Genomic DNA, 15,935 nt, shown 5'->3' with positions numbered 1-15,935 from the left:
TTGCGGAGCACTCACTCAGGGTTTGGAGTCGGTATCTGGATTAAAAATCCCATGCCTCGACTGGGATCCGAACCCAGTACCTACCAGCCTGTAGACCGATGGCCTAACCACGACGCCCCCGAGGCCAGTGCACCAAATAGAGTCAAAATAATAGTAAACGTCAGTAAAATGTTAACAAGTGCTAGAAGTTTGTGGTTATTATCAAATGTAGCTATTTACTAATACAGTTTAATTTAGTCTGTTTGCAGGCGGTTATTATTAGAGATTCTAATACAACTGTCATATAAGTTTTTTCCCCACTGGTTATTTCTGTGATAAATCGGACGATAGATATACGCTGTCATGGGCAACCAGGATTTATCACGATGTCAAATTTCTGAGAACTCGTCCGATATGCTGTCACTTAGCCTGATGCGTGGTGTTTTCGTTAGTATATTAATTACGCGTCTTCCATTACATTTAAACGTCATTATAAATACTTTTGTGCAATATTACTAACTTCAGATGAAGATGATCTTATTGTTGTTATTTTATTAATATTCTGTGCCATTGTAATTTTTAACACTTCGTTAGAAACAATAAATAAGGTCCGGTCCCTGATCGATAGCAGCAGTCAATTCGATCATGCGTCTTATTTATTACCTGTCATTCTAGTCTGTGTTCCTAAAATGGCATAAGGTTAAACAGGCTAATCAGAAATAATAGTATCACAACCTGAAGTATACCATTTTTGCTTAGAACATACTTTTTGGGACAATAAAATCGATAAAGAAGGGAAGATGGAAATGACTCGATGTTGTAAACGCAATTTTAAACAACATTAACTGTTATAAAATATCGTAAAATTTGGAAAAGCTCACGAAACATAATATTTACCATTTCGTAAATGAGTATTGTTTTATACATTTATAAAAACAATAAGTGAAAGTATGTTAGTAAAAGTTATAAACTTGCAGACCTACCCCATCTACGTTGACACAACGTGCTTCTTGTCCAACATTAATACAGACGAATTGCTCGAAATAATTCTATATGGTGTTGAAACACGGCTTCACAAATGTAAAGTCCAATCATATGCATACGTTTTGCAACAAAAATTAACAGCAAACGAAAATATATTTTTAGTGTATCCTCTATTACAATAAATTATGTTCAAAATACAGACTACAATACTAATAAATTTGCCTTTGCTTCGCTCCTAAGTTAGTGACGTCATGTCAAAGGAAAGAAAAAAACACCGTTATATGTTTACTTACTACAAGCGTTTTCATTGAATATCGTAAATAAGGAGAATAGTTTTTTTGTTTTTTTAATTTGTGGGATTTCTTTAATAAAAACACAATAAAAAGTGCTTACAGATAGTCCTAATAGGTGTATTATTAGAATAGGGATAATATCACTGCGTTTCGTTGTTAACTATTAGGATTTATCACACAAAGTTTGGATTTCGGGACTCAACTTCTCCTCGTCCCTAAATCCAAAGTTTGTGATAAATCCTTATAGTTAACAACGAAACACAAAAATAGTATCCTCTAAATAGTCATCGAGCTCTCAAAGCAATACAAACAAATTTACTTAATTTCCATTTATAAACATTACTTTTTATATTCAGGGAAAAAACTCATATAATTTTAATTCTTTTTGGTTCACATCCATATTTTTTGGCAGACATTTGATTCTTAAATCATTATACAATGTACAAATCAAAATAAAATGTAATTCATCTTCAACAGTATCAGGACAGACAGGACAATGCTTGGACAGGTCATGTCTATATCTATTTTTAGACAAAAACACACACCGTAAACAGGCGACAACTTTGACCTTTTGTTGATGTACCATTACACTGTGGAGAGTACAAACTGAAGATAATAAGGATTGTAGTAATACGTCACAATGATTTTATTGGGTCTTTTTTTACACACCCGTTGGTGAGAACATCATTCGTTATTTATGATAACACATACTTGTTAACACATGTACGTGTATTAACAGTTTTCAAGACATACGATTGGCTGCGCCTAGGTGATGACCAGGTCACAATTGAAATATATTTAATGAAAAACAACATGAGGGAAATCAATTACACTGTGACGTATAGTTAACCCGACAATCACGTGTCTGTGACGCGTAAGTCAGCTACAAGTGCAAAGGGTTGTAAATATGTTTTAGTCAAAAATGTGTTAAAATCTGCTTAAAACCTGGTTTTTGAGGATATGTAAAAAATAGAATAATACATTCGTTTCCATTAGATACCATTTATCTCACAACTCTTTGTTTAAAATTGTATCAACCTCGCTTTCGCTCGTTAAATACATTTTAAAACAACTCGTGAGATAAATGGTATCTAACGACCACTCGTGTATTATTCTCTATTTAACACAGACCCCGTACAACTTGACATCATGGGAAGCCATTGTTGGTTTTCCATCGATTTCAGAAAGTGTCACTGCAGGGCCGTTATCGGGTCATCTCAAGTCATCGGGGCATCTCATGTCATCGGGTCATCTCATGTCATCGGGTCATCTCATGTCATCGGGTCATCTCAAGTCATTGGGTCATCTCATGTCATCGGGTCATCTCATGTCACCGGGTCATCTCATGTCATCGGGTCATCCCATATCTTTGCAAATGTCATCGGGTCATCTCAAGTCATCGGGTCATCCCATAGATTTGAAAATGTCATCGTGTCATCTCATGTCATCGGGTCATCCCATAGATTTGAAAATGTCATTGGGTCATCTCAAATCATCGGGTCATCTCATAGATTTGCAAGTGTCATCGGGTCATCTCATGTCATCGGGTCATCTCATGTCATCGGGTCATCTCATAGATTTGCAAATGTCATCGGGTCATCTCATGTCATCGGGTCATCTCATGTCATCGGGTCATCTCATAGATTTGCAAATGTCATCGGGTCATCTCATGTCATCGGGTCATCTCATGTCACTGGGTCATCTCATAGATTTGAAAATGCCATCGGGTCATCTCATGTCATCGGGTCATCTCATAGATTTGAAATTGTCACCGGGTCATCTCATAGATTTGCAAATGCCATCGGGTTATCTCTTGTCATATGGTCATCCCATAGATTTGCAAATATCATCGGGTCATCTCATAGATTTGCCAGTGTCATCGGGTCATCTCATAGATTTGCCAATGCCATCGGGTCATCTTTTGTCATCGGGTCATCCCATAGATTTGCAAATGTCATCGGGTCATCTCATAGATTTGCAAATGGCCATACAATATGTTTGGTAGGATTGATGCACGTAATGAAAGTGCTAAGATGTTGGAAATTGTGGTTTTGATTTTTGTTTTTTAAGTTATCCGGAAATGGACAAAGTGATCCGTACTTAACTGGCGTACGTTCCCCAGCTCGAACAACACTACTTTGGCATCAGACGTCTACGTAAATTTACATTTTATATCACTGTTCCTTTGTAAACTTGGTTAATTTTATTATAAAGCATTTTTAAAAGTCATACGCGCAATTGTGGATAGATTTCACAGTTTTTGAAATGAGTGATCTGGAACTGGCGCATTATCTACATTAAGTATGTTGAACGTAACACGAATGGATTATGTATTTAATTACAAGGATACGAGATTGAAATTGTGTCGCATTAACGCGGTTTTCTTATGAATGGTCCTGTATTTGTGTGAATTGTAACACTGATTGGGACAAACAATAAGGAAAGTAATATTCAAATATGTATCGTATGCATTCGTAATAATCAATAATGTGTAGTTACAACAGATCCACGGGAGTGACGCTAGTAATATTCAAATATGTATCGTATACATTCGTAATAATCAATAATGTGTAGTTACAACAGATCCACGGGAGTGACGCTAGTAATATTCAAATATGTATCGTATTCATTCGTAATAATCAATAATGTGTAGTTACAACAGATTCACGCTAGCGACGCTAGTTTCTAGAATATTATTCATCCGCCATTGTGTCAAATGTCACCCTAGGTCACGTTGCGACTTACAGTATTAGACAGACAACACTTAGTAATGCCGTCCACAGCTCTGACAAGACCTACCCCAGAACGAGTTATTTGCAAAATTGTTCAACGTGTATCCACAAAATTTACATCGAATGCCACCGCGTTGCTTGCTTATAAAGTTCCTCGGTGTGTCAGAGAATGGCGCCACGGAAACATCTTTGCAGACAGCATGGTTGTGAATCAGCAACTGCTCTGTTTCTGTCAGCATGCCGCTACGAACCACTGTCCGGACAAAGTACTCTCTGTCCAGAAGAGGGAAGCGGATCTGCTGGACGATGTCTCCAAGTTGTGTTCGTACAGTCTCGGTATTGATGGCCATGTGTTTCTGCTCACACTGGTGCTTGGCCCACTTAACGGCAGCCTGTAATACTTCTTTCTCGTCTGCTTGGAGGTCATCAGACTTCACGACATCCAGTACGGACTCCTGTGATAAGGTCAGAAAATCAGGTGACTTCAAAGCCGAATTTCCGTTTTCCAAGATGTATTTAATGGCCGTGTTACATAGTTCATCTACATTAAGGAACTTGGCTTGTTCCAGGATAGTGCAGACATTCTTGACGTTTAAGGATGTTTTAAGGAATTTCAGACAAATATCTTCTAGCTTTCCAGTGCTGTACTTTTTGGCTAGGTACAGTAGATGCATTACGTTATCAGATTTCACTGTGACGTCATCAGCGTACACGAATCTGCCAAAATTAAACCAATAACTATATTAAGTGTAAAATTTGCAACTCATGCCCTTATGAAAGATGATGAAGATTTGTCATTTGTGTTTATATTGTGATGGATTGTACGATTCATTATCAATGTTTCATGAAATGTTCATGGTGCTATTTACGAAAAGGGATTTTTCTTTAAAGCAGTTAAACGTAGTATTACTATTTGGCTTTTCCATCAACAAGACGTTTATTCAATATTAAGGCCACAGGCCGAAAATACACAAACACGTATATATGGTCTCGCATGCATGTGGTTAACTTACAGTACATCATCGCTTTGATTTCTTATTACAGATACCTGATATAAAAACAATGACAAATTGTACAGCAATTGTTCATTTGTAGATGACGTCAGTAAAAAGTGTGTTTTATTTAACCACGCCAATAGATTTTTGTATCTTATCATCAGGTATTGGACGTCAAACATATGGCCATTCTGACACTGTTTTTTTAGACGAAACACGCTGTCGCCACATAGGCTACTCTTTTACGACAAACAGCAAGGGATCTTTTATTTGCGCTTCCCACAGGCAGGATAGCACAAACCATGGCCTTTGTTGAACCAGTTATGGATCACTATTTGGTGCAAGTGGTTTACACCTATCCACTGAGCCTTGCGGAGCACTCACTCAGTTGGAGTCGGTATCTGGGATCCGAACCCAGTACCTACCAGCCTGTAGACCGATGGCCTAAACACGACGCCACCGAGGCCGGTTAGGTAGATGACATCAGCTTCACAAAAATAATCGAAGGTGGTAAATGCGAATATTTATTGATAAAATAAAAAAGAAACTTTTTTCTTAAGTCCGTATACTTTTTACACTCGAGTAATACATGTAGTTGGTCTTCAATAAAAAAAAAAACCTCGTCATTATTCCTACAAAAAGGGCACCATCTTTGTGCATAGGTTATATTGTTAAAGTTGCCAGTGTCTACAGCTAATCCAAAGTTATTGCATCTAAACTTCGACAGGGCCCTTTTGACATGTACCACAATGTTAAGTTGCAAGTACCATCCGATATTCAAAAGAGATTTATACTGCTTGTAATAATAACGTGAAGCAGATATATTTATATCAACTAACGACTGTTGCTGTAAATTGTCATAAAGTCTCTGTTTAAACAATGCGATAAACGAATCAATATTATATACTTCCTGACATAGCCAAAACCATAATTAAATAAAATTTGTTTCACTTTTATAGCCCAATTAATGTACCCAACATCATCTAAAGATTTTAACATCAAATAACTTTGACAAGGTAGTCTGAAAGGAGGTAGTTGAATAAGTTTACACCAATATTTGATAACTCTTGTCATATAAGTAAGTTGAAGATGGACCCTACCACACTCACCCAACACAATATATTTTGTTTGCTGATTTCCCAACCTTAAGCAGGTATTTACAAAATTGAATTTGCACAACTTCAATAATTTGGATCTGATAGTACCGCATATTTCTGATCCATAACGTAAAATTGGAGTTATCATGGCATCAAATAATTTAAAGCTATCTGAAAAAGGTATATTTCCTGCTGTCTTGTGGTATCGGTAAAGTGTCAACAAAGATTTGTTTGCCTGAGCAGAAAGACAGAGCTGAGCTTCATTCCAAGATAATTTCGGAGTGAACATAATACCTAGATACTTGTAAAACGAAACTGCTTTAATTTGAGATCCCACGTAAAACCACTTTTCATATGATCGAAGGAGACCACTATTTTCAAATACCATAACTTTAGTCTTATCAAGATTAATTTCCATTCCAGTAGCTATGCAAAACTGTTCAATAAGTTTAATATTGGTTTGTAACTGAGAGCATGTATCAGCAAGTGTGGCAACATCGTCTGCAAATATCAAAGTATGCATATTCTCCATATTAGCTGAAATGAATACTCCGTGATTACCAGTGTTTTTGAAGAATTTACTTAGTTTATTCATAAAAATTATAAACAATAGAGGGCTAAGAGTACAGCCCTGACGTATACCGACATTACACTTGAAATATTCAGAGCGCCCATTTACTGTCTTTACACAAGCGCTGACTTTACTATACATTGATGCTACAATGTTTAAAAGTTTTCCTGAAATGCCAACCTCAATTAGACTATTTAATAAAACATCGTGTCGCACTGTGTCAAATACTTTTGAGAAATCTACAAATGAGCAATAAAATCTTCCCTTACGTTTACAAATATACTTCTCAGTAGCTGCATGGAGAGTAAATATATGGTCAATAGTTGAGTAAGTACCACAAAAGCCTGCTTGGTTTTCGTCAATTATTAAATTTTCATCACACCAGCCTTGCAAGCGATCATTTAAAATTGATGCAAAAATCTTACTTACAGAATCGGTCAATGAAATCCCTCTATAGTTATTTGGCTCATTTCTTGATCCAGATTTAAAAATGGGGCATATTATACTTCTCCCCCAAATATTGGGATATATACCACAGTCAAATATGTTATTGAATATAATATTTTAAAATGATGTCAGGTATGATTTAGTATTTTTCAGGAATTCGTTCGGTATACCATCTGGTCCTGAAGCTTTATTATTAAGCAAACCACTGATATGGGTTTGGATCTCAGTTTCTGAAATAGGGCTGTTTAAAATATTTGTTGGAAACTGAAATCTTTCCCCAGGGTTTTTACAATAAGTGTCATTGCTAGGTTCAGAATACAAGAGAAATTTAAAGTGACCTACCCATTGCTGGCAATTTATGTTATTTTGTACAGTTTGGTTTATTGAGTCTTTTTTAATAATTTTCCAAAAGGTTTTAGGACAATTCCTAGCAGACATTAGTTTTTCATTTTGGTTTTTGAAATAAGCATTTTTCGTTTTAACAACCATGTGTTTAAATCGGTTACGACATTTTCTGTGCATATTTAAGTTGCTAAATATGTATCATGTTTTTGTGTTTCAAGTTCATCATCCCACCAAGGAGACTGGCTGGTTATCTTGTTTTTTTAAGTTCCCTATGTATACTTTCCTATTACGAAAACCAGCCCTGTGAAAGATGCTTACTAAAGAACTTAATGTTTCCCTCTACTCTGGCTCCAGCAAGATGCAGCAACTTATTTTTGTTTTGCGAGAAAAGGTTTATAAACTCTTCCAACAATTTATTATTAGTTAAGGCATCTTCACTCCAGATATATTTGTTCCAAACATTACCTTCTCCTTATTTTAAACATGCTATATTCAGATGAGTACGCTCTAAATAAACAGTATAAAGGAAAATGGTTGGACGAATCATGAGAATCTATACCAAAGTCGGAGATTAATGGGACAAGTGAAGAAGAAGCTATCATATAATCAACTAAACTAGCACAACTGTAGGTTAAACAAGTAAACTCATTTGGCTTTTGTGTTAGAATACAACATTGTCCAAAAGATGTTTTAAATATTATACAATGTATAGTTAATTTATAGAATATCAGTTTTTAAAAGACGTCTAATAGCTGAATCAAGAGGGTCAAATCTGGTTAGGTTTTTTAAGTCAGTTCTTTAGATTATTCTGAACCAGTATCATTTTCAAAATAAACTTTCTGCTTTTATTAATAAATATATTAAACAAAATATCTTCCTCAGACTAAAGTTTAAATAATTGTGCACATGTCGGAGAGTGGTTGTTTTTGTTTGTTTTGTTTTTGTATTTATTTTATGATATGCATGCTATTATACATAAACAGAAAACAGCTCTAATGGTTTGATATACAATGAAAAAAATATGCAATACTGACATCACTTCTCGTCAAACTTTGAGTAAGTTTTGTTTATTCTGATATATATAAGTTACACACAATACATGCAACAGACAATGATGGTGTGCATACTTTGAGTTGTCCAGCGTTCTAACTTTTCTATTTATTTATTTATTTATTTATTTATTACCTGAGAAACAGATTAAAGACAGCGACGTCAACATCCGGGATATCCACCACACCCGTTTCAGCCATTGGACCATTAAACATGGCTGCAAATACGTGACTGCGACTTATCAGCATGATCTTGTGAGCTTGTATTCTTTCCCTTGTTGGACCAACGCGAAACGCCACGTCACAGGCAATCTTATTTTCTAGCATGATCAGGTTGGTTTCTGCCAGAGATCTTCTAGTCTGCCAGTCATCTTTCAGTCCTAAAGCTCGCGTAGCCTTCATTGGGGTCTTATCTTTCCTCTGTAGTGACGCCATTTTTAGATTTCTGGTTTGACACTGTTTATTGAAATGAGAGTATAGGACTGGTTATGCATATGCGTGCATACACACGCTCGTAATCACGGATACAAATATACACTGAAACAAATACAAAGTTAAAAGTCTATTTTGTTTAACGATACCACTAGAGCACACTGATTTATTAATAATCGGATATTCGATGTCAAACATTTGGTAATATTGACGTACATACGATAGAGAGGAAACCCGTTACATGTTTCTATTAGTAGCAATGAATTTGTCATATGCACCATCTCACAGGCAGGATAGCACATACCAAGGCTTTTGATATACATAAACCAGTCGTGGTGCACTGGCTGAAGCGAGATATAGCCCAATGGGCCCACCGACGGGGATCGAACCCAAACCAACCGCGCATCAAGCGAACGTTTTACCACGGCTACGTCCCGTCTCTCTCTCTCTCTCTCTCTCTCTCTCTCTCTCTCTCTCTCTCTCAAACACACACACACACACACACACACACATACACACACACACACACACACACACACACACACACACACACGTCATCTCACATACCACGGCCTTTGATATACCATTCATGGTACACTGTCTGGAATGTGAAATGACCTAATGGGCCACCAACGGGGATCGATCCTAGGCTGACCACGCATTATGCAAGCGCTCTACCACTGGTCTACACCCTGCCCTCTTCTTTTACCCTGAAACACATTTGGTAAATTTATATTAAACGGCAGTGTAAGGGCAATTGCTCTTGGAACCAAAATGTGAACGATATTTTGTTTAAAGATGCACTTATTTTCTCCTAGCATAGGCCAGTTACAGTCACATGTTAAATATTCATTTCTTCTCTAGATACAGAAAAACAATGGGCGTCGGTGTCACACACATTCCTTTCTTCCCCTACCGACCACTGGTCAAGTGCGTCTGCACATTCCTTTATTTTATTTCTGCTTTTAAAGTAATGGGTTGAGGTGTCACAAACATTCCTGTCTTCTCCTTTACAAACATTCCTTCCCCCACCCCCAACAAACATCCCTTACTTCTCTTAATAACTGTCTATTAAAGGACTATATATTCCTTTCCTTCTTTTTTGTCAGTCGCAATATATTCTACTACAAGAAAAAAAGAAACGTCATTAGGGGCTTGATTTTCGAAAAACATTTTGATTTCAACTTATTTTCGTGCTTATATCCAATTGAGGTTCAAGCACGCTGTCCTGAGCACACAAGTCAGCTATCTATTATACCGGATTTCAATAAATCTTCCAATCAACAACATTCAAGCAGCCTTCTGATTGACTGATCTTGTGTTCCACGCTTTGTACAAATGAGTTTGTCATTAACGGTAAAGAAAGCATTTCTAGCAGACAATATAATATTCTTTGTTTTATTCTACACTTTAGCTATCTGTTCAGAACAGTGGAGTTAGTGGATAGTGCTTACCAAAGTCCGACTCCTCCCCCTCCCCCGAACCAGTGGCGTAGCGGGTGGGGTGGGGGGGGGGGGCGACTGCGGTCATGCTCTCCCAATAAGACCTGTTTTCTTTTCTTTTGCTGTACATTTGATAAAAACATAACATTTTATAACACACACACACACACGTGTACATACATGGTATGGGCTGCCCCCCCCCCCCCCCCCTCCAATACAAAATTCAGTGCCCCTAACACCTATTTCTGTTACGCACAATCATCCCTCCACAGGAAAATAACGATCGATATCGTTATAATATAATCCACAGTACAAGCCACAACCAGGAAGTAAATTAATATTGAACTTTCAATTCAGTTGAAACACTTCAAACATTTTCCAACGAGTTGAAGTAAATAAAACTCTAATATAATTATCTAAGTTCCTAAAGACAATTAAAATATTACCTATACTGTAGTTATAACAATTTCGTTTCACCTGTCACGAGCTCCCTAGTATCGGTTTCGTTTCTTGGAAATACCTGTCGTTAGATCGTATTGATCTGTTTCTGTTTATATACCGGTGTTAATAGAAATGTTTACCCGTGAAAAGACCAACCGTAATTGAGGTTTGCGCTATAACAAATCAAATGACCACGATCGGTCTCAACCTAGCGCTTATGTCATACTATTTTTATTTTTTTTAACCTAATTAGTGTCAAGAAAAGAAGAAAATTCTTTATTAATCTCGGACCGTTGCACAGCGACAGAGAGGAATATATAGATAACTTATAACATTCAGTCAGACAGACAGATAATTTATTAACGTCTCATCTTATGTGCATGTGCCTGCGAGAATATATATATATATATATATATATATATATATATATATATATATATATGTATGTATAACATTAAAACCGGTAGTTCAGTATTACAATATGTTTTATGACCACCAAAGAGTTTGAAGGATGACTGGGGTCAGAAGTGAAATTTGAAAGTTGACATTTTTAATCAGTAAATTGTAAATTAAAACAATAAAAACGACTAAAACCAAAACAATAACAACTGTATGATCAACAGAATGAAAACGATTGACAGAAATAATGATCCACAGTGATTAATCGACCTTCCTGGAAATTGTCAAAATCAAGAATGGTACCCCACGCATGTATAGGGGCAACTGCGTGATGCACGTGCAAACTATGGAATGTGTTTCGGTGTGTTGATAAACAGACCTGAACGCTCTTTACTAGGATGTCTGTGGTCAAAACGTATGTTCGGTTATATAGTTGATATTAAAATTACTATTTCATATTAATCGGAGGTAATGGAAGAAAGGGGTGGGTGGAGAGATTCTGGGGGATCCATCCGATCACTACTTATAATGAGTTATTACTTGTATTCTGCAAATTTGCAAGGGCCGATTCAGGAACGTTTTGCCACCCACGTGAGGCCGTCCCTGACTGATATACTAAACACCCTCGTCTAGATTCACCCCAGAGAGTTGTACCGACTTTTGCAAAGAGCACTGGTCATACACAAATCAAAACATAATTCTACTATTTGTAATTTTTTGTCAACTTCAACCAGAGACCCTGGAACATTTATTCTATGAATGTCGTCTCTACGTCAATTGAGGGGATTCGAACCACAGACTCTCAGAAAGGCGAAGGAGCTACGGAAATGGGTTTTTGTTTTGTTTTTTTTAATGAAGCACTCAACACATTTTGTGTACGGTTATATGGCGTCGGACATATGGTTAAGGACCGCACAGATATTGAGTGAGAAAACCCGCTGTCGCTGTCGATTAACAGCAAGGGATATTTTATATGCACTGTCCCACAGACAGGATAACACATACCACAGACTCTCAGAGTCCAGTACTCTACTAACTGAGCTAGTAGGGAAACTCACACTAGCTACTGCCAGTAGGAACACTTTATGTCAACACTACTACATCCATACGAACACAATCACAACCGTAATCATTATAACCCACTACTCGTCCTGTTCAGTACTAGCTACAACCAGAAAGTAAAATTAAACTTACTTTTAATTCTCCTGTACAACTTCTAGCTCTTTTTACGAGATGAACACTGATAGAAATCTCAGTTCAATTCTATCTGCTCAGGATTACATATAATTAAAATATTTCATATAATTGCTTTCTAAGAATTTCGTGAAACCAGTCTAGAGTTCTAATATCGGTTTCGATTCTTGGAAACACACGTCGTCAGAGTGTATTGATCTATTTCTGTTAATAGACATTTATCACTGTTACGGGGAATGTTTACTCGTGAAAACACTGAATGTAGTCCTGGTGATGTTAGCAGACCGTGGTCTCTCTCGAGCTGAACAAGGGAGGAACTGAGGTGACAATTGGTGTGTGTGTGTGTGTGTGTGTGTGTGAGAGAGAGAGAGAGAGAGTATGGGGGGGGGGGGGGCGTACGTTCAATATGGCAAGGCCCATTTTTCCTATTCCATTACATTATATCACTGACATTTTCGACTTTCAAACACTGTAGTTTGTGTGATTTCTGTGTAATCCTGAAAATTGAGTATACCAGCGCAGTTCTGCAGTCCGTTTGGTCTTTGTCGTGTTGGGATGTCGTTAAATACTTATTCATTCCAGGGGGGTGGGGGGCAGGAGGGGCAGTTCCCCCCTTGAGAATCTCACCATCTCAGGGTTTAATTTGTACAGTGTTTCATTTGTTTATTAAAAAGTAGTGCCCCCCCCCCCCCCCTTCCCGGATTTTGATCAGGGTACGGTCCTGCATTCATCAGTCCCGCTGATTCGGTGTAGCATTTAATGTGCACGTTTACTATTATACGCCCAATTATAATTATACGTATAATATTCACTCCGAATTGCTATGTTTGAATCCTGAATACTTAATTGTCTCTTAAAAGAACGCTGGATCGATAATAACCAAGTGCTATCTATAACGCCAGTGTGTGTGTGTCTGTGGGTGTGTGTATGTGTGTGTGCCTGTGTGAGTGTGCGTGTGTATGTATGTGTGTGTGTACGTGTGTGTGTGTACGTGTGTACGTGTGTGTGTGTGTGTGTGTGTGTGTGTGTGTGTGTGCGTGCGTATTTGTAGTAATTTCTGTCATATTAATCGGAGGTAAGGGAAACAAGAGGTTGGAGTAGAGATATCCTTGGATACATCCAATCACCACACATGACGGGTTATTACTTGTATTCTGCAAATTTGCAAGGGCGGATTCAGGAACGTTTTGCCCCCCACCTTGGTCCGCCCCTGACTAATATACACAACACTCTCGTCTGGATTCACCACAGAGTTGTGTACCAACTTTTATAAAGTGCACTGTTCATAAAACATCAAAGACAATAATCTTGTGAGTGCGTAAATATTAGTATAGCCTGGGGGTGGGACGTAGCCCAGTGGTACAGCGCTCGCTTGATGCCAGGTCGGTGTGGGATCGATCCCCGTCGGTGGACTGATTGGCTAGTTTTCGTTCCAGCAAGTGCACCACGACTGGTATATCAACGGCCGTGGTATGTACTATCCTGTCTGTGGGATGGTGCATATAATAGATTCCTTGCTGCTAATCGAAAAGAGTAGCCCGTGGAGTGGCGACAGCGGGTTTCCTCTCTCAATATCTGTGTGATCCTTAACCATACGAGCAATACCTGGCGAGATTTAGCTCAGTCGGTAAAGCGCTGGTTTGAGCACAGGCGTACAGGCTTCAATTTTCTGTAGGCTGATTTCTGCTCGAATTAAATAAAACGCCTATATAGGGTTGCAAACGAATCTGTAGAATTTGAGGATTTACTCCATCACGGTGGTGGTGGTGGTGGGGTGGGGGGTGGGGGTGGGGCAGTTGGACCTATTTCATCACTATTGATGTTTTCTCTCCCAAACACCAGTGTCATATTAAAGATCATGTCTGTGGAATGATGAATATTAAAGATCCTTTGCAGCTGATTAATGGAAAACAGTTGCGTTCCTCTAACCCCACGTGTAAAAAAACTAATATTTTTGACATGCAGTAGCCTATGATTAATAAATCAATGTGCTCTAATGGTGCCGTTAAACAAAACCCAGTTTTACTGTTACGCGTGAAAAATGTCAGTACAGCTTAATGAAACTAGGGAAAAAAGGGACCTCAAATCACTACCATTCCCAATCCGCCCACATTTATACTCTCTCTCTCTCTCTCTCTCTCTCTCTCTCTCTCTCTCTCTCTCTCTCTCTCTCTCTCTCTCTCTCACTCTGTCTCTCTCTCTCTCACACACACACACACAAACACAATTAAATACACACACATACACTCACAAGCACATACATATATATATACATACATACAAACATAAACAAACGCATATGAACACAAACGAAGCTACAAACACATACACTCACACGCACACACCCATACACCCATACACACACGTATACATACACACAATAGATGCACACACACGCACAAACACGCATACACACATATACACACACACATAAACACACATACATATACACACACATACACACACACATACACACACATATGCTCACAAAGACACACACACACATACACAGACACACACACACATACGCACACACACATACATACACACAGACATACACAAACTCAGACACACACTCAGACACACATACACAGACAGACACACACATATATACATACACACACACATACACACATACACACACATACACATACACACACAAACATACACATACACACACACAAACATACACACACATACACATACACACACACACACAAACATACACATACACACACAGACAAACATATACACACACACACACATACACACACACATACAAACATACATATACACACAGACACATACACACACACATACACACACACACACACATACACACATACATACACACACATACACACACATACGCATACACACATACACGCACACACATACACACACATACACACACAAACACATACAGACACACATACATACGCACACATACCGATACACACACACAAACACGCACACAGACGCACACACACACACACACACACATACACACACACAGTCACACACACACATACACATATACACAGATACACACACATACCGACACACACACATAGACACACACACACACACACACACAAACACACACAGGCACACATCTACACACACACACACATACGCACACAAACACACACACACATACACACACACATAAACAAACGCACCTGAACACAAACGAAGCTACAAACGCACACACCCATACACACACGCATACATACACACAACAATATATGCACACACACGCACACACGCACAAACACGTATACACACACATACATATACTCACACACATACACAGACACACTCATACACACACATGCACACATACACACAGACACACACACACAGACACACACACACACATACATACACATATACATACATACATACATACATACACACACATACACACACTCAGACACACATACACAGACACACACACGCACATACACACACACATACACACACAAATACACACAAACACACACATACACGCACATACACATACACATACATA

General features: G+C 38.1%; 2 protein-coding genes across 2 annotated transcripts; one reads left to right on the top strand and one right to left on the bottom strand.

The window, feature by feature from the left end:
• Nucleotides 1-2,296: 2,296 nt before the first annotated feature.
• On the top strand, nucleotides 2,297-3,334 carry LOC121366101. The gene has a single exon (XM_041490687.1). The coding sequence runs from the start codon at nucleotides 2,406-2,408 to the stop codon at nucleotides 3,309-3,311; it is 906 nt and encodes a 301-aa protein (XP_041346621.1). The 5' UTR covers nucleotides 2,297-2,405; the 3' UTR covers nucleotides 3,312-3,334.
• A 683-nt stretch (nucleotides 3,335-4,017) lies between these two features.
• LOC121366100 (BTB/POZ domain-containing protein 2-like) lies at nucleotides 4,018-12,499 on the bottom strand. The gene is made up of 3 exons (XM_041490686.1): nucleotides 12,401-12,499; nucleotides 8,629-8,948; nucleotides 4,018-4,705 (listed from the first exon to the last, which is right to left on the bottom strand). The coding sequence occupies exons 2-3, from the start codon at nucleotides 8,925-8,927 to the stop codon at nucleotides 4,021-4,023; spliced, it is 984 nt and encodes a 327-aa protein (XP_041346620.1). The 5' UTR covers nucleotides 8,928-8,948; nucleotides 12,401-12,499; the 3' UTR covers nucleotides 4,018-4,020.
• Nucleotides 12,500-15,935: the final 3,436 nt, after the last annotated feature.

Source organism: Gigantopelta aegis, unplaced genomic scaffold (assembly GCF_016097555.1).
Source record: "Gigantopelta aegis isolate Gae_Host unplaced genomic scaffold, Gae_host_genome ctg4760_pilon_pilon:::debris, whole genome shotgun sequence".
Lineage (NCBI taxonomy): Eukaryota > Metazoa > Mollusca > Gastropoda > Neomphalida > Peltospiridae > Gigantopelta > Gigantopelta aegis.
The sequence above is the reverse complement of the archived record's forward strand: the minus strand, read 5'-3'. Positions and strand labels throughout refer to the sequence as shown.

Bases quoted from the DNA above. Each gene is read 5' to 3' on its own strand.
- LOC121366101 (XM_041490687.1), top strand. From the start codon at position 2,406: ATGGGAAGCCATTGTTGGTTTTCCATCGATTTCAGAAAGTGTCACTGC.
- LOC121366100 (XM_041490686.1), bottom strand. From the start codon at position 8,927: ATGGCGTCACTACAGAGGAAAGATAAGACCCCAATGAAGGCTACGCGA. The intron at 4,706-8,628 runs GTAATAAATAAA...TAATTTTGGCAG, and splicing joins GTCTTTAATCTGTTTCTCAG to ATTCGTGTACGCTGATGACG.